This window comes from Ciconia boyciana, chromosome 6 (assembly GCF_034638445.1).
Source record: "Ciconia boyciana chromosome 6, ASM3463844v1, whole genome shotgun sequence".
In the NCBI taxonomy this organism is placed as follows: Eukaryota; Metazoa; Chordata; class Aves; order Ciconiiformes; family Ciconiidae; genus Ciconia; species Ciconia boyciana.
In genome coordinates, this window is record NC_132939.1 from 6,869,723 (window position 1) to 6,891,578 (window position 21,856).

General features: G+C 41.2%; 1 protein-coding gene across 1 annotated transcript; it reads right to left on the minus strand.

The window, feature by feature from the left end:
• Window positions 1-1,943: 1,943 nt before the first annotated feature.
• SLC5A12 (solute carrier family 5 member 12) lies at window positions 1,944-17,585 on the minus strand. The gene is made up of 15 exons (XM_072864766.1): window positions 17,229-17,585; window positions 15,362-15,427; window positions 13,958-14,009; window positions 12,591-12,658; window positions 11,369-11,523; window positions 10,177-10,317; window positions 8,626-8,755; window positions 8,197-8,285; window positions 6,847-6,959; window positions 5,555-5,622; window positions 5,098-5,184; window positions 4,263-4,441; window positions 3,921-4,024; window positions 3,580-3,701; window positions 1,944-2,102 (listed from the first exon to the last, which is right to left on the minus strand). Exons 1-15 carry the CDS (start codon window positions 17,583-17,585, stop codon window positions 1,944-1,946), a joined length of 1,890 nt encoding a protein of 629 aa, XP_072720867.1.
• Between the last annotated feature and the right edge of the window lie 4,271 nt (window positions 17,586-21,856).

Genomic DNA, 21,856 nt, shown 5'->3' on the forward strand with positions numbered 1-21,856 from the left:
TAGTTTTGTTTCAACCAGAAATATGAAGTTAAAGAGAAATTCTTCAGGATATTTCTTCAAAGACATTTTGAGAGAATGCAATTCTAGCTAACCTAACTCACTTTTTTTGACATTAAATGGACAAATTAAGATTCTCTCTTGTGGCAAAGGGCTTGGAAAGATACTAAGTCTATAGCAAATCCAATGTAAAGGTGTTGCTAAACTTGTGAAAAAATACCAAAAAATGCAAACTATGCATCTTCCAGCATGCAGAGCATAAGAGTACTGCAATGAGTAAGCGTCTCAAGAAATGCTCAGAGCAGACTTGGTCGTTTTCACAGTTAGATGTCTCTGAATCAGATATCCTCCAACTACCAGTAGAGAGGTTTTTTTCATCCAGCAGCTAACTATGTAGCTTCACATTGGTGTTTTGGACCACTTTCAGTCCAGAATTATTTTACATCCTTAAGCGTGATAGTTAGGCTCTCTTAATATAACCTAAGGGATAAGGTGTGTGGCCATGAGATGTAAATGATGCAATAGTAGTATTTACTGAGTTTCTGTCTCCGCCTGGATATCCATATCAAGAATGGAAGCATGACCAGAAAGCATGCCACGTGAGACAACAGGCTGCCAGCCAGGCTCAGCTGTAAGCTTTTATAAGATTATAAAAGTGGTGTAAAAGGGATTAACACAAATATTGACTTAACTCTCAGTTTGTTGACAAACTGTCCCGCACAAGCAAGGCGGTGTCGTTTACAGACTGCTATTTCTGTTCTCTGATTGAATATCCTCGGACCGTTCCCAGACGTAGGGCATGACCACAGACAGGGGAAGTAACTTCAAGGACCAGATTGACCTAGACCTACATCATAAAGATGGTCCTGATAAAGCAAAAGCAACAGCTGGGTTCTTCAGAGCAATATGAGCTAAATATCAGCTGGGTCCATAACTGTCTGAGTAATCTTTGATACTTTCATTCAGTCTGTTTCATTCAGTTGTGAGTTTTGTTTAAAAACAAACACATTCATCCAAAAAACTACATCCAGAAGTTTGTCAAGGTGAGACGTGGGCTGTTGAGTTTGATGTACAACAGGCAAGTTTTTAGAGGAAATGTGTTTCACTGAAACAGAGCACTTTGTAGACTAGGTACCTTCTTCCAAGACATTTTACTGGACAAATTATTTTGCCTAATCACGTGCCTTTTTCCAAAATTCAGCATGGATATCAATTAGGAGGCATCATCATCAAATGTCGTTTTATTTTCTTTATTGCATAAAGGTAGTAGGTGGGTCTTTTTGAGCTGAAAGGATGTCTTTCCAAGACTAACACAGATAAAGAGCTATCCTGAATTCAAAGTAAAATTTGTTGCTCTCTCCTATAGCTTTTACAATAAGACATTATAAAGAAGTCTTAGTTCCACAGAGGAAGCAAATACAATTAACTCAGTCACTAAAAGACCAGTCTGGTCTATACAACGTTCCTGTGAGGAGGCTTTTTGCGATACCTAGGAACAGGCAGAGACTAGCTCAGCCTGACCTCCCTCCTCTCCCCGGGGCTCCCTCCGTCCCAGGGCAGTTCACAGTCTCCCCTTAGCGAGAGACCTCAGAAACTTCTCCGAAGTCTTGCTTTATCTCAAGTTCACCTTTGCACGTTTCCCTTCAATGACTGGTTACTGCACAGAGTATGTGAGAGAGACGTGGTGCAGCTACCTCCGAGCAGGAGCTTCCACGACAAGATTCGTGGAACATTTCTTCTGAAATAGCAGTGCTTCCAAAACCCCCTTGTCCGATGATTTCCCAGGTCTGTCATGAAATTCATAGATAAAAATCTGGCCTTTATTGCTATGGAGAGCAGTTGTTCCCTCTTGGTCATCTACAAGCTGGTACATGTGATAAAAAGAGCTCTTCATTTCTGAAACTGGAGAAATAAAGCTTGGTTAAACGTCCCTTGTCCCTCAGCTTCTAGAGGCGAGATTCTCTGCTCATATTAGTATAGGAATTTTCCTCGGGATTGTAACCAGGGAACTGGCGTTTGTTTTCTTTGTTGATATTATTCTGGAAGGTGTCATCTGTTCCAGTTTTATTTGCAATAACTTTAGGCAGATTTTTTTCAAAGTCCACCTGAAAAAAGAAAGAAAATACCCTAGTAGTTTGAAGCCTGTATTCACTGCTTTTTTCCTTTGATTAAAGGGTATCTTGTTGCATCTTGAAATTTCGACATCCTTTCTTATAAATCTGAGGAGTTACTTCACTACGTGAAATGACTCTGACCCACAAACAGGCACAGGTTAGTGTGTGTCCCCTCCATACACAACCACTGATTTTCTCATTCCCCCATGGAAAGTCTTTGGCAAAAGCAAAAAAACCAACTTCTCAAACGCCTCTGTTCATGTAAAAGTCTTGAAATGTGCCCTCAGTGCATTCCCAATCCCTTAAATTTAGTTTGTCATTTGCATATTTATCTACAATTTTAGTGGATTGGGTTTTTGTCTGGCCTATGCTTGCCTCAATGGTTTCACATTGCAACTACTTGATTCATGTTGTTATTCTACATTTTAAGCAAATACAAGAGGATAAAAGCATATGTGATTTTTTTTTTTTACTGTTTTTATTGAGATGATTTTTTTTTTCCCCAGAAAAGTTCTAGATGAAGTGTACCTTGAGCACCTAAAAGCCAAGTGAAACAGCTGAAGCAAATCTAGAGCCACAGCTGCTCTCCAAATTAGATCATTAACTTTAATGTCAAATTTAATGCAAGCTGGGTGGAAGGACAGTTTCTACGTTATTGCCGAACACTGTGAGCCTCGCAGCTGAAATATTACTTTCAAGATGTAAAGGTACCTGTAGAGTACTCTAAAGGAGCTGAAAACATACATACTGCTTTATGTCCCTTTTACAAACCTAGCAGATTCTGCTAAGATGGAGCAATACCGTTTCGCTCCGATTTGTTACAACAGTGCAAGAAAATGAGGTGCTCGTTCTTTATGGCTTGTTAATGAGCTGGGAAGCCCTGAGACACCTGGGGAAAAGCTGGTCCTGCCTCTGGAGGAGGTGGTGGGCAGGAGCAGCCCAGGTGGCGGTGGGTGCAGCTCTGGCTGATGGGCCGGCAGTGCGGCCCTGGAGGGGAGAAGCCCTGGAGGCGGGATGGGTGGCAGCAGCAGGAGACCTTGTGGACACGTGAGTGCTAAAGTCTTTCTGTGCTCGGTGGGAGGAGGCAGTAGCTCAGTGAACTCCTCTCTGGGGTGTAAAGGGTGGGTTTGTCCCCGCTCGGCTGCTGGAGCGGGGAGGGCAGGGAGAGGGAGGTCAGCCCCCGTTTCACAGGCTGCTGGCCGTCCCGAGGGCTGTTTGTCTCTGGAGACCCCGTGTCCCTGTGTGCTGTGTAAACAGGGACAACAGGTAACTTATTACCGACTGACGCTGAGTGGGAGGGTTTGGCTGGTCTTATTTCCAGTCCGTGGTGCCTGCACAGCATCCCTTGCATAACTTTAAAAAGCGATTGCTGAAAGCTAGCCTGCTGCCCATGGCACGTGCCCTCGCGTACGTACGTGCACGTACGCCCACCGCTCCCGGGGCCGAGCTGATGGGTTCAGGTGCTCACCTCCTGGCTGCCGTGCCGCACGCCGCACCAGAGGAAAGCTTTGAGTCTTTCGGACCAAAAGCAAAACAGGTTGCAGACTGGCTTAATTAGCACTGGTGGGATGTCTTCTCCTTTACTGGGTCCTGAAAGGAGAAAATAATGATACCTAAGTCTACAGAAAGCTAGGTGTGAGCCTTGGGAGCCTCAGAGCATGAGGTGGGGGGAGTGGGATTGGAGCCTGCTGCCCTCTCCTGAGTGTGTCTCACGAGCCGCTTGCTGGACCTTTCCAAAGCTCTTTCAACAGCTGAGTCAGATTCTTGTGCAAAAGCATTTATATATGTATAGATATATTGAACACCAACCTGTTACAAAGCTGATCAACAGCCCTGTGATGGCACAGCCCAGACAGCCGATGGCACTGAAGTACAGGTAGGACAAAGAGTACCAGGTATCTGCCAGCAAAGGCCTGTGAAGAGGTGACAAAAGGGAAAGAAGCAGTTAGCGATGACCAACGGGTATGTTTATATTGTCTCTTGGCTGTGCCAGCAAAATGCAGCTCACGCTGCAGTCGGTGCATGGTTCGGCAGCGGTCCATGCTTCCAGCCCGTTCGGCGGTCACCGGCTGCGCCCCAGACGCACACCGCAGGCTCGGGCTGCACGTTGTGCCAAAACGCAGGCTTAAGTGGTAACGATAGGGAAAATACCTGTCTGGAGTCACCGTGGGAGCCGCCGTCGTCAGCGCCTCGGTGCTGTTAGCCAGCGTGCAGTTGAGAGTCGACAGTTGCAGAGGAATGGACTTCGTCGGTGGTGCAGGGTAAATGAAAGAGCCAGTACCAGCCCAAAAAGCTAAGGTGATCCCAGCTAAGAGGCCTCCGATAGCACCCTTGGCAGGTATAGAAAGATACTGTTAGAGGTGATGCATGGGAAGTGCTTCTCTGCGAACGTGAATTAGGCAGAAGTAGGTGATGGCTGGTTACAGTCTGTAAATCAATTCTGTTCTCTCTTGGCCAAGGTAAAAAAATGGTGATTTATTGCCCTCTAGTAATAAGAGTTGAATCAAAACTGTGATGATCAAAGCTGCAATACAGAGTTTAGTTTTACTTCTGGGTAAACGTGATGGGACCGCTCATGGGGCAATATGATATGAGCTCGTATTGTGTTTTGCCTGAGCGAGAAAAGGCAGAGCAATTGAAATTATTTTGTGCATCCCAAGGTGAATATAGGCTGGGATGAGTATTGAATATTTTTTTTCTTTTTAATGAAAGAGAAGAAACTCGGAAATAAATATAATTTAAAAAAACCCCTCATGTGGATCTAATCACCAATTATTCCACAGCTGAGTAGAGTTAAATTCAAATGGGATAAATTCAGACAGTGAAAAGGGACCTCTAAACAGATCTTGGACTCCTCAGGCTCTAAATCTGAAAAGCAGCCCAGAGATTAAATCTAAAAAAAACCCAAACAATTTTCAAGATGGAGTTTTAACCAAGCAACACCAAGAGATTTTCTTTTAGATAAGGATTATTTTTTTTTCCTTACCTTCCAGTTAGCACAAGGAAACACAATTCCTAGGGTAAACAACCCCAGCATGGGCCCCCCACACATCCCGTGGATGGAGAGGGATGCCTGTGGATGCAGAGAAGAGGCAGGAGCTTAGTGCAGCAGCTGGAGGGAGAGTGCACAGTTCTGGTTTCAGACTGTAATTTTCAGTGGGAAACGGTGAGGGAGAAAGGCCCAACAGTGATTTCAGTGCACGATTAAAGAAAGAATCACACTCAGGATTGTTTCCCAGCAGTGAGTAAATAGTGAAGGAGTTGAGGGATGTATGGGTTGGGTTGGTTTGGTTTGGCTTTTTTTCCTAGTTATTCCTCTCAGCAGAGTGGCCACAGAAATTGTTCAGGTAATCTAGGAGTCCCCAGGGATGTCAGCATTATTCAGTTCATTGCATTTCTAATCATTCATGTTCAGTTCACTGCATTTCTGAAGCACGAGATACCTGCACAACTCCTCCCAGCAGCGATGCTCCTGCAGCCATTGAAGTGCACAGTGTGCCGTATAACATACCTGGAAAAGATCAGGCAGCAAGGTTGTCAGTGCTGGTTAATAGCGTGGACAATTTCCAATTCATCTGGTGTCCGAAGCGACCTGGCAGCATGGAGGAATTTGCACTTTGGGCTTTGATGTTTAAAGCGGACCATTAAGCACCCAGCAGCGTCTTGCATGAAGTATTGTTGGGTTTTTGGTTGGTTGGTTTTTCTTATGAAGCGGAACTTAGCAATGAATTTAATGTAGAAATTATGCCTCATGTAGAAATGTTTCTGTTGCCTTCAAATAATGCTTTTAAAATAATCTAATGAATGAACTGAGCAATGATAAACAATGTGGCTTTCTTCCGTTGACACCAGTTTTAACTTTGTGGTAGACAAAACTCCATATGTGGTAGTCTTGAGGAAAGCCAACCAAAACTCAGCTTCTGTGTTAGCACACCTTGGTTTCAGAGGTAAAAATTATCTTTCCAGGTCCTGAGTGCAAAAATTTGGTAGTAAGTGGAAAAGTAGGAACAGAGAAGGTTGGGGACAGTTACAGAGGCAAAGTATTGGTTTCTCTCTTCTGTGATCTTTGCTAACGTCAACAAATGGTTATGATGTTATCACGATACTTATAAAAGGGTTGTGATATTAATGCAATACTTGTAAAAAGTATCTTAAAAATTCAAAGCACTTTGGGTGCTTGATATTTTGACGGTCTGTTTTTCATTTGTCTTTTAGATTTCTATTCTTCTCTGAAAAACTGAACAACCTGCTTATGCGATACTCTAAGTTTGAATAGAAAAGTCTTATTGTACTACTATAAAATAATAATATTTAGTAATACCACTGTAGAGTAATGTGGTAATAACTACATTGATAATCTTTCTGTATTGTAAAGAAGATCCCAGAGTGTTCCCCAGTGTTTTCAGTAGACAAAACTTTTCAAAGGATTTTGAGTAGTGCACCATATAGTGCACATGCTTAATTTTGCTGAAGCATCATGCTGATGTTCATCCTGAGAGTTTGTAAAGGGTTATGCTCCTGTAGAGGTTCCTGAAGCACAAGTGTGTTTCTGGAGCAGTGTCTCTAGACAGTGCTCTTCACTGCTCACAGAACTGCTCTCTGAGCCAATTGAGAGTCTGAGACTCTCAAGGCTCCGAGTATATAAAATCCTGCCCTATTTTCTCCTGTAGTAATAGCAACGGCGGGGGTAGACACCTTTGCCGTTAAACAAATGGATCCCATCTGGGGTACCTACATAAGCCTTTGCTGATCCATGTGCTCATCTTCTCGGAGAGGTTCGGGAAACCTTTCTTGACCAAGTCTTCAAAGGTAACAGTTGCTAAAGCGTTGATGCTGGCAGCTACCGTGCTGTAGAAATGGAGAAGAATGTTAAGTAAATGCAAAGCAATATAATCTGAAATAAAGTTGTATTTACGGAGAAATGCTGCTTCTTGTTCAGCATTAATACTGTAAAATGTACAGTTCTCGAAGAGTATTTTTATGTATGCTGCTGATGCTGGTGAGGTTCCTGTCCCTTCTGTGATTGCTAGGGGCCCTGCTTCATGCTGGCACAGAACAAGATAGAAACTCATCCTAATTGACCCTTCAGTTTACCAAGCTGCGAAGACCTTCAAAATATAGACATGTTCCACAATAAAGCTATTACTCCCTTATGAGTCAAAGGATGTGCAGTGAGCGCTAGTCACCCTGTTTCTCCACAAAACGCCTGTTCTGTTTTCTCTCATAACTGAAAAATACGGACTAGGAATAGTCTGACTCTTTTAGCTAGGTGACTTAACCCATATTTGGTGAATACGATCTCTGTGCATTTGTTGGGACAATATGGCAGTGTCAATACCTACAGCACAGTATTTGGTACTCGGTGCCCTTAACTGTGTTCTCTTAGTCTCCTGCCAGGAGCAGCCAGTGCCTTATATGCGGGGGGTTTTTTGGTTTGGGTTTTTTCCCTGTTTTGACAGCGCTTTCTTGCTTTTTCTACAGATAACAGTCTTTAGAAACAGCCTGTTGGACATTGACTCTATGGCATTTGAATGTCACCGTGAACTTGAATCTTCTCTCTTTCTAATGTCCTATGAAGTATTGGTGTTTGGTCTGTAGAGGGTAGAAACTACAATAATGTGCAGCACCTCCCTGAACAACACACAGATTCTAAAACCTCTATGCAGACATCTCTTCTCCTAGTCTAACTCTTTCATGTGCAGATAGACTTGCTGAAAAGCTCTCTATCCCTAACGATGATAGTGTGGCAGTCGGGTTGAGTAAAGGCAATTTCACCATGAGCACCTCCAAAGGTATTTCAGGAAGCTGAGCTCCTTTACAAAGAGAACTGGTGTTTCCTCAGTTTCTATACCCTTTTGACTGTGTTGATGTTATTCTAAAATGTATTTGGGATGAAAAGATACTGGAGAAGTGGAGCTAGACTTTGGCATAAATATAACGTAACTTGACAAAGCACTACTGATTCTTCCTAGAACATGCTAAGAAAAACACCTGGGCTTTTCTTAAGGTTTCATGTTTTGACCTCGTTCTGGGTCCTCAAGAAATCAATGGTACGCAGCTAAAATGTCATTTCAGATTCACAGACCTTAGTGTTCCACTGAATGCACAGGCGACAAACAGTCCTGGGACTCCTGGCATCGAAGAAAAAATGTCCATAACAAAATACGGCATGAGCTGGGGTAGGAGCACAAGAGCAACACAAGCAATTAGTTAAGATTTTCCTGGGTAATGGAAGAGAAGTAGCTGCATCTGAGCCTGTTGCTAAATTCTGGGTTTGTTCCAACTAATGAGGGGTGTCAGATTTTGAGCGAAGGGGTTGTTGTTTTGCAGAAGTGGTCAATCAGGTTAGTACTGCAGGACTGCCAGAATAGATATATTCTAGCCCTGATTCGGCAACCAGCTTAGTGCCTGAGCGCTGAAAGGACATAAAGCATCCCATAAAACTTAAACTGTCTCTATATGTGCTATGTCTGGGCCCAAAGCAGCTCCTAATTATAATAATCGGTATCTGTACCTGATCAGGTGCTGAAATGAAATTAGCAGTCCAAGGGTCACAACTCTTGTAATGAGAGTACATCACCAAACCACAAAATACTGCGCACACCAGGACTGTCCAAAGTCCCAATAAATTCAGGTAAAGTGCCCTAGAACAAAGGAGAGAAACTCTATTTAATACAAGATAAACATAGAAAAGCTGTTACAAGTTAGTTATTTCTAACTTTTTAGAGAGACACCTTAATCAAAGCTAGCTATATAATTTCTTAAAGGCATCAACCAGGATAAGAAATTGCGTGTAATACTGACTTTTAAAAAAACATGAAAAAATACAGCCTTTCTATGCTCTAGGGCAAGGTTCTAGGTAACTGTACAGCTGGAAGAGACTGATCTAAGACCAGTAACTTGTAGGCAGGACAGGCTGCACCAAGCTCTGGGTCTGTCCCTCCTGTCCTCTGTAAGAGCAGATTTTTGTCTGTTGGGAGTTGTCGTTGCTGTTCTCCCTTTAAGCCACACAGAGTATTATTTTGCATGGATTCTGTCATGGCTGCAATGCCACCATTGCAAAGTAACGCACTTGGGGTTTTTTTTCGCTAGTCCGTGAAATGGATGTGGGTGCCAGCATCTGCTGGGGAGGTTGTGTGGCTGCAGTTGAGTAATCCTGTAGTTTCTGAGAGCTGCCAGATTCTGGAGAGCCTACATCCTGTGTGGACGTCACCTTACGCGAGCTCTCTTGCTGGGGCCGGTTCAGACCTCTGCTACTGGGACCCAAAGGTCTTTCAGGACTTGTTACTGGTGACGTTCTCGTTGTGATTTCCAAACATTTTCAGAGACTGAAATTCAACGGGGTAAATTCATATAATCTGTCATGACCTTAAGAAAAATGACTATGATTGCAGCTAGCAAAAAAGCTAACTGTTTGAAGAAGGAAAAAATTACCACCTTTATGCTTTAGCCAAGTGGGCAAGAAATTTGCACTAGGCGTATGAAAAAAATCTGGTTGTTTAGTAGAACATGTAGAACGTGTGTAGCTATGTACGTACTAATGCTGAACTTGAGGAAGGTGGCAGACTGGAGACCTTATGTCTATATTGTGAAGTTTCACTTGGTTCTTTGCTATTGATTCTAATTATTCTTATATTTTAGAATTTTAATAACTTATTGATCTCATTTTATTTAGATCATACCTTGTACTATAGTGCCCCATTAAATCAATAACCACTTTTAATAAAATACAACATAAACACAATTCCAATAAATATATTTTTCCAGTAAAGCCATAGATAGCACGACTTCTGTGTGGGCATCTTTTTCCATACTCTGTTTCTGAGGATTAATTTGGCAGCCTGACCCCAAATTAATAAACTGCAAGCGTTAGATAGCTACCCATTTTTCTCTCTCAATTTTTTTATGTTATTTAGGGTCAGAGGAAGTAAGACTGTCAGTGCAAAATTAGCTTACTACCGCCCAAGGGGATCCTGATATTTATTTAATGTAACTGACAAACCGTTAGTATAATTCCACATCAGTATTTTTGATTGCTAGAATAGGTTAATGACAGGTAACTTACAGTTTAGCGTGCTTTTCTGATTTGCAAGAAATGCATCTCTGTATTGTGGACTGATTAACTCCATAGAGCCCTAGCCATGTAAACGTTCCCCCAAAAACAATTGTCCAAAAGGTATGGCGTCTCAAAGGATCTACATCAAAGCTAGAAGAGAGAAAGAAGCAATTCTGTTCACTTATTTAAACACACATATATTTAGCACGAGGTAGGTGATTTTTCGGAACTATCTGGTATGTACTACCCTCTGAATCGGAAGTACTGCATTGCTAATATTGTTTTCCAGCACAGACAACATCTAATGTGTTTAGGTTTGGAAGTTTTTTTACTTTTCTATTGGAACACATTACTATCAGGTCTGGATAAACATGTATCATACAGACTCAGTCAGAGGACCAATTAATTGAGATAAATCACATTTATAAGGCTTATTATGCTTGGTTTTCAGATCTGTGTCATATTGCAGCAACAGACCTGCCTGGGACCCAGTCCTCTGCAAGGAACAAAGCGACTTACTAAACTCTAAAATTCCTCCAAACTCTTAGTTCCATCATCATGATGTGTTATTTCCTTTACAAGAAATTGCTTCAGCTGCAGTGTTATCTTTTTTTTAACAATGAAATTTCATTACGCAGTAATTCTAACCGGTACAAGTACATCTTTCTGTCTTGCATCTGTCATCGTTGCAATTCTACTAATCCTGGTAGGTATAGCTGATAACATTTGACCTTGCTGTTGGATTCTGTCAGTGACTTGCCTTGATCAATGAACTTTTTAGTCAATGCCACAAACAGCCAAAGGAAGGTCAGTTTACTATCCCAGTGCACTGGTGCACCTTTGCTAGCTGCTGTGGTGAGTGCACTTAAAACGAAGTGCCAGTTTTATGAATAGAAAACGAAAGATAAATGCAATTGGAAGGGCTGCATTTGTAGCTACAGAAAGAAAGATGGCAAAGCTCCCTTTGAGTTCAGCAGGGCTTTGATTTCTTCGAAGAGGGTAACAGAAAGAGGAGTTCAGCTCTCCTGGAAAGTCAACTGTATTCCCAAGAACTGAAGAACCAGGGAATAGACTTCTCCGAGTCACTGAGGTTGTTCCCCAGTAGTATAATAACAAGTCTGAGTATTTTTGGCTTAGTGAGGGTAGGGTTTCTAAACATTAAAGATACAAGAATAAAAGTTTTGCACCATTTGTTTCTTACTCAAATATGTTTAGTCGTGATCCTTCATAGGCATCTTCCCAGACCTTGGTCGGTCCACCGTTCAGAGTAGTTCCTCGAATCAAAACCGTCACAAAGCCAACCACCATGACAATCATTTGAAATGCATCTGTCCAGACAACAGCTTTTAATCCTCCCTAAAACAAACAGAAACTGTATGCTCTCATCTTCTTTCCTGTTGTTAAGTACAGCAAAAGGCAGAAAGACTCCTCATTTGAGGAGCTCATGAGCTGTATGTATAGCATCTAGCAAATCAGGACTACTCTTAAACTTTGTATTCTCCCATGAAGGTTGTATTTTTGCAGGTCAGAAAATAGCACAGAGCCTAAATGGTTTGTCCACAGTCATATGAGGATATTTGACCTCCAGTTAAATGTTTTTTTCCTGCCTCCTTTATATGCATTTGAAGACAATATCATGATGTGGAACAAAAGCTTAGGGAATACAAGCTGGCCTGTGTTTATACTTCCCATAGCACTCTGTACACTTCTCAGAGCCCAGTGGTCCCCAGTTAGCTTAATACAGAAAAATAGCTCCAGAAAATTTGCAGTTCAGCTTTCTTCCACAGCTACTTTCATATTTGATCAAATCTGTGCTAAAGCAACATAGTGTTTTCAGCAAGAGTGGACTGAAACACTGAAAAAATTCATTAGTGGTAATGAGAACCGAAATTGGGTTGTGTCCTGAGCCCCAGGACTCTGCCGCTTCCACTGCAATGTTTTATCTTTTTTGTAATCCGGAGTCTCACGTTGCTTCCACTCAGAAGCAAAGCTCTCTATGACCTGTTGATCGTCCTTCCTAGGCTTTATCACTCTGTTCTTGATCTGGGGTGACACCAGAGGCACGTTTTTCATTACGATGTTTTTCAGCCTATAACTTGTAAAAGATAAGAAGAATCATCTTCTCAAAAGACTTCGTATGGCAGGGAAAGGTTATCGCCTCCTTATCTGGACTCTGCCTCAAGCCGACTGGTTTAAACCTTGAGACATACAGCAGAGGATTTGAGAGGAAATATTATTTTTCTTCAAATAGACTTACTTATACCACACAGTCTAAAATAAATTTATCTCTATGTTCTCCTACTTTAAACCTCAGTCACTTGGACTGTATTTAGAAGCCACCCTTCTGCGATAGCCTGTCACGTATAAAGGATGGTTGAATTAACAATCTGCGTTCCAGCTGTTCAGTTATGCCTGTTACGTACCAGAGTGCAATAGAAAGTGCAGACAATTCCTGTTGCAACTACAGAGCCCCAGAGATCAAATCCAGTGACTGTGAAACCAAAGAAAACCAAATGGTTAGCGAAATGGGGGTAGGTCATCTGGGTGATAACAAAAAAGCTATGATCCTTTAGCCTTAGAAGGATGGAAGTAATTATTTATTTTAATCTTTTGTGTCTAATAGGAGCTTTGTTGGATTGTTCAAGTTTCTTAACACTATTGGATACTGTTTTGAATTGTTTTCTTGCAAACTGGATTTAACTAACTTTCAAGTGTGCAAAAGTAATACATAAGAATAATTGCACAAAGCAAAAACATCATTCCTGTGGGACACAGCCTTATAAGCAATGCTTTCCATCTGTTCTTAGCCCAGAATTTTCTCTTGAGAAATCAAGTTCTTCAGAGTTTTCCAAAGAATCCTAAGGAAAAACCCAACCCCAAACTAAATTTAATTCCCTGCAACTAGGAATAGTTTAATGCTAAAAATGTGCTGCATTAAAACAATTTTGCATGTTCATTTTACTTCATAAAGTTACTTTATGCAAGATGTACAAATTTTGGTTTGGCTTGTATTGAAGTCTCTCCCACCGGGCATAGTTTGTGAGGGCAAATCTATTTGTAAAGGTTCTCTTATTAGCAAAGTTAGTATGGCCTAATAATGAACGTGAACTGTCACATTAAATTCAGTTGAGTGCTGGAAGAAGGAAGCTCGGCACTATGTGAGAGGTGGGATTGGACAAACTGGACGCAACTCGGATGACGAGCAATGAAAAGAGCCTCCCAATCTCTTCCCAGTCGATTTTGGTGAAATCAGGAGTTGGGCCGTGGTAATTCCTTATGCCCTATGGCAGTAAAATTGCTAATTCCATCTATGACGATGGATGCTGTAAGCCTGGTTTGCAAAGATTAATGAAAGAAGTATGTGGAAAGCAGCACAGCATTCAGCTCCAGCCACAGGGAATGGAGTTATGCCCATGGGAACCTGAACACGGGAGACAGGGAAGGGGGGGACTCAAAGTACAGAATATGTCTTGGATCATCAGCTTGTACTGTGAACTTTGTCAGGATGTTGAGAAATTGTTCATTGCTAACCTTTTTGTGTGGTTACCAAGTGCAAAGGAGAGCAGAACAGCAAACGTGGGGCTTCTGCTAAGGTACTGTTGTGAGAGAGAGATCTGGGGAGTCAGAAACGCAGGTGCAGGCAAAAACCTTCTTACAAAACTTCTGTGGAATTTTTTTTAGACTTCTTTATCTATTTTGCTCACTTCATTTATTCTCATTGTCTTGTGGTGTGGGTATTTGGGGTAGCCAAATACCCACAAATTTGGGGTAGTGCGGCATGGGAACTCACCTTGGTTGAGTGCCAGTGATGGAGCATAAACCACTATTCCCGTGTAAAGAATCTGAAGGAGGAAAAAGTTCATGAAAAAAACCAAGCACATATGTGAATGCCCAGTGATAAGGCTTCTATTTAGAGTGGGGCTCAGAGCAAAATACCAGATCTAGAGGTTTCTTTACATCAGCTTGTACTGTATGTGGCTTTCTGTTTCAGCCTTTACAAAATAAAAATCTTCTGATTTAATAATTTTCTAATGGAAGAACCATTATCTGTCTTGGTATTACTTATTTCACCCATTGCTAAGATGACTAGATGACAAAAATATCCTAGTCAAATGGAAAGGGGAGTTCTCTAACAGTGATGCATAGATAACTTGGCTTGATCTTGGAAATTAAACTTCCCTTGTTCCATTCAATCCCTCTCAAAGTAGCTGACTCAAATGCCCTTCACGTGTATGTTCCGAAAGAACTAAGAGAGAAACAAAGCCTGAAAGTCAGTAAGCATTCAAATCTATTGCTAAAGGTTGTAATTAATAAAATGGAATTATGTAGAAAGAAATGTCTGCCAATGTCCCAGAACCTTCCATCAAATACATAATTAATGTAATCTTTTGAGAAACTTGGTGAAGCTTTAAATCAAAGGGCAAAAAAGCTATCTGACATCTACAATAGTGCCTTGGGTGGCTCCTTAAGTGTCAGGGGTGTTTGGTTTGGGGTTTTTTTTGGTAAAGTAAGTAGGTAAAGTTAAGTAGTAGTAGTAAAGTGGTATAAGTGGTGTTTTGGGGGGTGAGTAAAGCTAGTCTCTGCTCAACCTCTCCATCCAAGAGCCAGGAGTGTTATTTATTTTATCTACACAGACAGGGGTGTGGAGTGGCTAGTCAGTGTTTTATGGTAATGCAGAGCAGTATACAAATGTGGAGTCTGCACACACTACACAGCGATTTCTGCCCTGGGGGCTGTTGGGCTTAGTCCCTGGGACCTGGTGCTGGGAGCAGCCCTTGCCACGTGTACCTGCTTTGCAATGGGATAGCCTCATCCTGGTGTCGTAAATGAGTAATTGGTGAACTAAATGTACCCAGTACAGCTTGTCTAGCTTCTCAAGAAAGGCAGAATCGACTCATTTGGAAAGAGAGAGACTTCAAGGGAACGTAATGAGACCAAGAATTTGAGAAGCTGTGGGAGTTCAGCACAACATCCAAGTGTCAAAGACAACAAAAAGGGCGTTTTTAATCCTAAACAGGAGAAAGCTAGAAAGTTAGGAAAGTAACCATTCTTTGTTTTTAACATTCACAGTCCAAGTGAAAAAAAATAAGGAAAAAAGAGTACTTATTAAAACAACTCATTGTAAAAAATGCACAGTCTGAGAGTAGTCCGTCAAAATAAATGTTGAGTGAAATTAAAGTCAGTGTCATCTTACCGTCTGCAGGATGTAGATCAATGTTGCAGCAAGACGGACAATCTTGTTAAATCTTAACTCCAAATACTAGGAAAAAGAGGAATCTCAGTAAATTGCACACGTAGCATCTGTGACACAGCTATTAACCTTCTGTTCACCCTGAGTAACAGCTTGCTACGCAAGTAAAATTATGGGCAGCTGGCACTACTGTTATAAGTAATGAATAGGAGAGCATGATAGCTATTACACAGAGATAATTACACTTAAGAAATTTTCTCATCAGTAGCATGTACTTGAAGTTATATGTTGGGCTGCAGTGTTCAAAATCTGCTTTGTATTGGGAATAACTGAAAGAGCCTAGGGGCTACAAGGAAAAGAAACTTCAACTTCAAATGAAAGTATATTCCAACTACATGAAGAGGAAACTTGAGGTCATGTGGGAGAAATAGCATAGTTTGACTCCTGTAGTAACAAAAGCGGTGGTGGAGCAGATAGAGAAGCAGCAACGTAGAGGCTTTCGCAGTGCTTGAGCTAAGCTGGCTTTCTCATCTGCTATGTCTCAGTCTAAAGCCAAATCTGGACATCATCAACAGGGAGAAAGAAGTGGGGTTCTTATGGACTTCCAGTTGGATGTAGAGAGTCATTCCCAATTATCACACAACTGCGGAGGTGAGTAGATCTGTAGCCCCAAAAATCCAGATTTTAAGCCTGAGTCACCACCTGAAGTCTCTCTGTAGAGTTGACCAAAAAAATCGGGTCTGCGTTGCTAACCCTGTGGCAGACTCCCACGCAGCTTTGGGTGGGCTGGGTCTCTCCTTGGGCCATAGTCCCGAGTGCTCCCCAGCAGACACCAGGCACAGGCCGTTCAAGTCTTCTCTCTTTTCCTTCTTATTAATTTTGTTCATGTTCATCTTTCTTTTGTCTCTTGCATAATAAGCCCCACAGCCTGCCATACAAATAAATAGCTAATTTATGTAACTTGTCTTGTTTCTAAAAATAATTCATGAAGCCATCAGAGTCATCTTTCCAGCGTGCTTGAAGGGACTCTCTGGCTACAATGACCTCTTTGGTGGTTCAAATGAGAAAAGTAATTTATTCTCTGATCTTGCATCAAGAGCAGTGAGAAAATGTAGTTACTCATGGCAATGGGAATAGGTGATCACTTTTACTTTTTTCCAACCTGTAACTGAAATATTTCCAAATACCCAGACTACTGATTTTTTTTCCTTTTTTTTTTTTTTTTTTTACTGCTGAACTGTCATATGAAGAAAATAGAGTGTTCCAGGAGGAATGCTAGGCAAAAACTCTACAAAATTCAGAGGTCATTCTTTTAATTTCCTAGAGAATCCCTGAATTCATTCTGCAGCCCAGACTTTTTTTTTTGAGAGAGACAGACCTGCCATCATCTTCCTCTGTATCCCTTCCTCCCACCTCAGCTTTTTAGATATGAAATAGTCCACTTTTACAGTAGATTGGACCAAATTGCCAGATCTAGACCAAGTTTGAATTGGACACTATTGAATTTTGTTCTTAAAGTCCATCTTTAATACTGGCTCTCTAAACCGGAGCAGAATAGTTACTTATGAGATCAAAAGCATTTGGATCTGCTTTAAATATTTTCCAGCTGTAACTGAATTTGATGCTGGTGTGTAAACCCTTATCCTGTCTTTGCTATATATGCATAATAGGAGCTCTGACCCTTAATTTGTGCTTTCAATTTATGCAATATAAATAACTAGTTTGAATTAATGCAACCAGTCACTAAAAATAATTAATGCATCTAAACATTGCAGAAAGTCTTCTCTCAGATTTTTCTCTAGAAATATCTATACACATGATACTGGCTTTTATGTTAAAATAGTGCCTTTTTAAAATTAATTTTACTTACCTCATAAGTGCTTGTAATGCCAGATCTGTAAAATACAGGTAGAAAAAGTTCGGCAGTAAAAATGATGACAAGCGCATATGAAAGAAAGAACAGAACAAAGGATGCCCCATAGCGATAAACCTCGGAGGGTGTCCCCAGAACAGTGACTGCTGACATGAAACTTGATGTGAGAGAGAAAGCTATTGGTCCACATGTCATCTGCTTACCACCCACCAAAAATTCCTTTGAAGTTTTCTTTTTCCTCTCTTTAACTGCAAAAAAGACTCCAATGCTAGCACATACTAAAAATAGTGCTGCAAATACAACGTAGTCCCAAGCCACAAATTTTTTGACTTCTGGAGCTACGAAGTTTGACATAGCACCAGTTGGACAATTTGCTGATGGAGGATTCTGGTTTTCGATAGCTGTTGCTCTGAACAGATTAACTCAGTTGACAGCAAAGCTGAAACTTATCTGCAGCTTATCAATGACAAATAATAAAGACTATTCCACTAGGAGACTTTTTTTTTTTAAATCCAGTTCACTTCTAAGGAGGAAAAAAAAATAATAGCTAAGGATGAGTTAGGAAGGTGCTGAATGCACTTAGACCCTAGTGCTACTGATGCTTCTGTCAGGCAGCTGGAGCAGGGGACTTAGCTGTGAAATCTGTAGTACACTCCCTTTTTATCTGTGAGGTTTTAATTTAAGGTTAAACATTAGCCCGACACATTGACTTGATCTGACTCCTTTCTAACCTCTCAGCATTTTTAAATAATAAAATGAGAGCAATAAAGAAATAAATAAAGGAGAGAGAAATTAAGGAAAGCTCAGTGTATGGCCCTATGACCCCACTGGTGAGTGTGTTTTCAGAGGAGCAGTTCCTTCATATGATTAAAAACCAAACTTGAACATCAACGATAGGGTTCAGAATTGTCCTTTGACATTCTAAGTGTGCTCCTTGGTAGACCCTCTGGAAGTTAAGGCTGCCTTAAAGAACCAGAGCCTTTAATGGTTAAAAGTAACTGTGGTGCTTTCCCCCCACCCACCATAGCCCAGCCTTGGTGAGTTTGGGAACCCAGGGGATCTCCAGATGAGCAGCAGTGTGGTTTGTGCTACACTCTGTTTGAGGATGACTTTCAGTTAGAAACTAATTTTTCCACTGACCACTACTAACAGCAATTTTACTTATAGTTTATATGGGTTCGTGTGAGAGGTGGCTTATTTTATTTATCCGTGTACAAGTTGGTCAGACCTGCAGGACAAGAGGGCCAAAGAGAAGCAGATTAGACAACAGCAATGCTTTTTTTGACTATGTCTTTGGCCTAATTTGTTGAATTCAATTATTTAAGTTTTCCTTGTGTTTTTTGGGTTTTGTTTTTTGGTTTTTGTGTTGTTTTTTTTTTTTTAAATAAGTGAATATTTATTTCATGACAATACGTTTTCCAAAGAAGCAGGCAATGACTTGTCATCCCAAAGGATTAACTTGTACTACCAAACTACCAAAACTACCAAAGAGGTAGTGTGGTAGTCGCAGACCTGAAGGATGGGTGGAGGGTACGTTTTGGAGACAATCAAGAGATGTGGTAACGTGGGGTAGCCTTTAATAGCAAAAGTCCTTTTCTCCAGCTTTGTCTTGGCTGGGGATGGATCCCCACTTCTCTTTCTTAAGTCATCAGAGATGTTTTTGCTGTGTCAGTTGTACCCAGCAAATTAGTGAGTGTCCAGACCTGAAGCCTTGCCTGTTCCCATCCATCTGCTCAGGAGAAAGAGGAGTACATGTACAGCAACCTTCATTGCTTAGCGTGGAGTCAAAGAAAATCCAGGACAGCCTATGGCTGGAACTGACTTCTTCTGTCCACACGTGCGGTAGAGATTGTGAAATTTTTGTGGTTGATTTTGGTAAGACCGAGTGTAAAAGGGGGAGTTGAAAGGCCTATTTCTGCTGCGGAATGTGAATTAAAATTAAATAAAAACAAAAACAAAAAACAACAAAGATACTTGTTAAAAGGCACTGCTTCATTTATAGCTGAAATACTTTTAGTTGAAAAAGTGTGAAGTGCACTTTTGTGAGGTATGATCCAGCCCTCTGTGAAAGCCAGGATATCAATTAAAGCCACATCAGTTGCCATAGCACTTGTTTGCTGCTGTAACCTGCAGGGAGTGCGATGGAGGGCCCAGATGAGAGAGCAGCAAACCAGCTTGCATTGCTGTGGATCAGAGTGAGACAGTATAGGTAATGCTCTGTAAATTCTCATCCAACCGCCTCACGGTATACCCCATCACTGGTTAATATTTCTCTTTTGTACAGAACAAATGTCTTAAGGTGTGTCCACTCTCAAAAAAGCAGCGACTTTCACTTGCCAGGCATTGCTCTGCTTTTGGGGTGGGGTTTTCTGCCCTTTTTTTTTTTTTCCCCCCACCCTCCCTCTCCCCCTCTCCTTGTAACTGTAAGAACACGGATGTTTCCTGCAAGTTTGAATTCATACCCGCAGAGTCTCATTAATAAATGTCTCTGGCAATGGTAAAAGCCATGCCATTACAGTGGTGAGGTTCTAGGGTCAACCATCAACCCAGATCAGCAGGAGGCTGATTTAATGGGGTATGATGGAGCATGTAGGGCTAACCAGGCAAACCACGTGCATGCTTCTTCCCATAAACCACAGCTGATTGCTAGCTCCGTCACAATGATGCCAAGTGAATACACAAAAAGCTGCAAAGAAACAAACTTGAGGGTCTTTCCTCTTAAACTTGAGCCACTGAACTGCACCAGGTAAGTAAGACTGCATCAGTCTTACTCACATTGCTGAGAGGGTGGAGAACTGCTTGTGGGGCATGGGATAAAAATTAAAAATCAAAAGTAAAAACAGCAACAAAAATATCTGAGTCAGAAGGTTTCGGTGCCGGTCATGTTACCAGAGGAAGTCTAAGTGGAAGATCCCTGTAACATCCATTCGAGGAAAATAAATGTAGTGTAATATATTATTACTGGCTGGAACACATTTTTAAAATAGTCTGTTTGCCATCAGCAAACACTGCTAATTAGCAGCTGGGCCAACTGCGCTGTCACACAGTGGCGAATAAAGCTGCCTGTCAGCTCATATGGGCTCAGTGCATAGTAATTTGGGTTGGATTCCAGGAAGCTTTTCCAAATAGCAAAATTCCTATTGGCATACATGTAAGCCTACAGAGATTTTTTTATTATTATTATTATTCTTAAATTGTGAATGGTCTTCCTAGCAGAAAAGTATTTTTGGGTGATAGTATTTTACACAGAGAGTAGGAAAAAGCTAATGGGATAATAAACTGGAAATAGAGATAGAGATGTAAATTTGTATGTTATGCTGTAGCCCTCTGATACATTTTCAGCATGGCTTCATGGTGTTGTTCAGAATAGCCATTTTAGCTAAATCTCACATAGAAAAAAAAAAACTTAGAAATACAATTGCTGAAGAAGAAATATTATTTTAAAATAGTATGAAAGCACTTGTTATTCTGTTGTGATGATATTCCTTAGCTGGGAATAACTGAAATTTTTATTTCCCTGAAATAATGAAAATAGTGTTATATTTCACTTGTGAAAACTCCAGTGGAATAAAGTTTTAGCCAGGGTAACCCAAGGAATAAGCTTGATTTCTTGAAGCTTCAATACCCCTTTCAGTATCTGACTGTAAACCAACAACTGGACAAAAAAATCCAACTTGGGTGAGGGCCTATTTCAGGCCCCATTTTGGCATCTGAAATAGGTGCTTGAGATAGCAAAGATAAATGTGTTTCTAATTAGCTGCAGTCAGGCAGGAAAACCTGCAACGGATGCTCTTTCCCATGAACTGCTGTACTTTTTTGCCCCTATTTTGGGAGAACATGAGTCCTTTAAGGGGGAGAGGAGAGATCAGTATAGTCTGAAGGAATAAGTATATATCACTCACATCATTCAGTCTGAGATTAGGAAAACAGCAGGCCTTGATTTGGCATTATATTCACTTGAGGATTCTCCTCCAACGCTTGCCAGGTTCACTCGCCTTTTCCTAATCTCCCAAAAAGTGATGCTCTGCGTACCATGCTTTGCATATTTGCAAGCAATTCCCTAGGAGAAAGGTAGCAATGCTGAAGCCGCCTCTGCCCGCTGCCCTCCCCACCGCAGCCCTCCCTGTTGCAGCCACCTTGTCCCCACCCAGATCCTGCATTTCACACATCCACAGGGGCCTAAATTAACGTATAGTGAAAATCTTTCTCTAGTCCAAGCAGTGCATGTAAGCAGGACAAGCAAATGTATGCTACAGATTTTTTTTGTACATAATTACTACCTCTCTAAATAATCAAATTGCTTAAACTAAATCGTTAACCAATATTAACGATATTCCCTACTTCTCCAGCTCAGTCATATGCATTTCACCTTTACAATCTCTTGATTAAAAGTACTTCAACTAATGGAAAAGTTATTGGCTCCTTATTATTGAAGAGCTTTAAGCTCGAAATACAATGCAGAATCCTGTGTTTAAGGAGTATCACCATGCACTACCACAAACTAAGTGCAAGTGCATTTAACCCTTTGCTTTATGTGCTTTTCTCATCTCCATCTTTAAGAGATCCTCCCTTGGGCTTCTCTTCTTCCAAGGGGAGGGAAAATAAAACCAAAACCACAAGCCCAC

Bases quoted from the DNA above. Each gene is read 5' to 3' on its own strand.
- SLC5A12 (XM_072864766.1), bottom strand. From the start codon at position 17,585: ATGTCAAACTTCGTAGCTCCAGAAGTCAAAAAATTTGTGGCTTGGGAC. The intron at 14,010-15,361 runs GTAAGATGACAC...TTCCTCCTTCAG, and splicing joins TGATCTACATCCTGCAGACG to ATTCTTTACACGGGAATAGT. The intron at 11,524-12,590 runs GTACGTAACAGG...TGTTTGTTTTAG, and splicing joins GCACTTTCTATTGCACTCTG to GGAGGATTAAAAGCTGTTGT.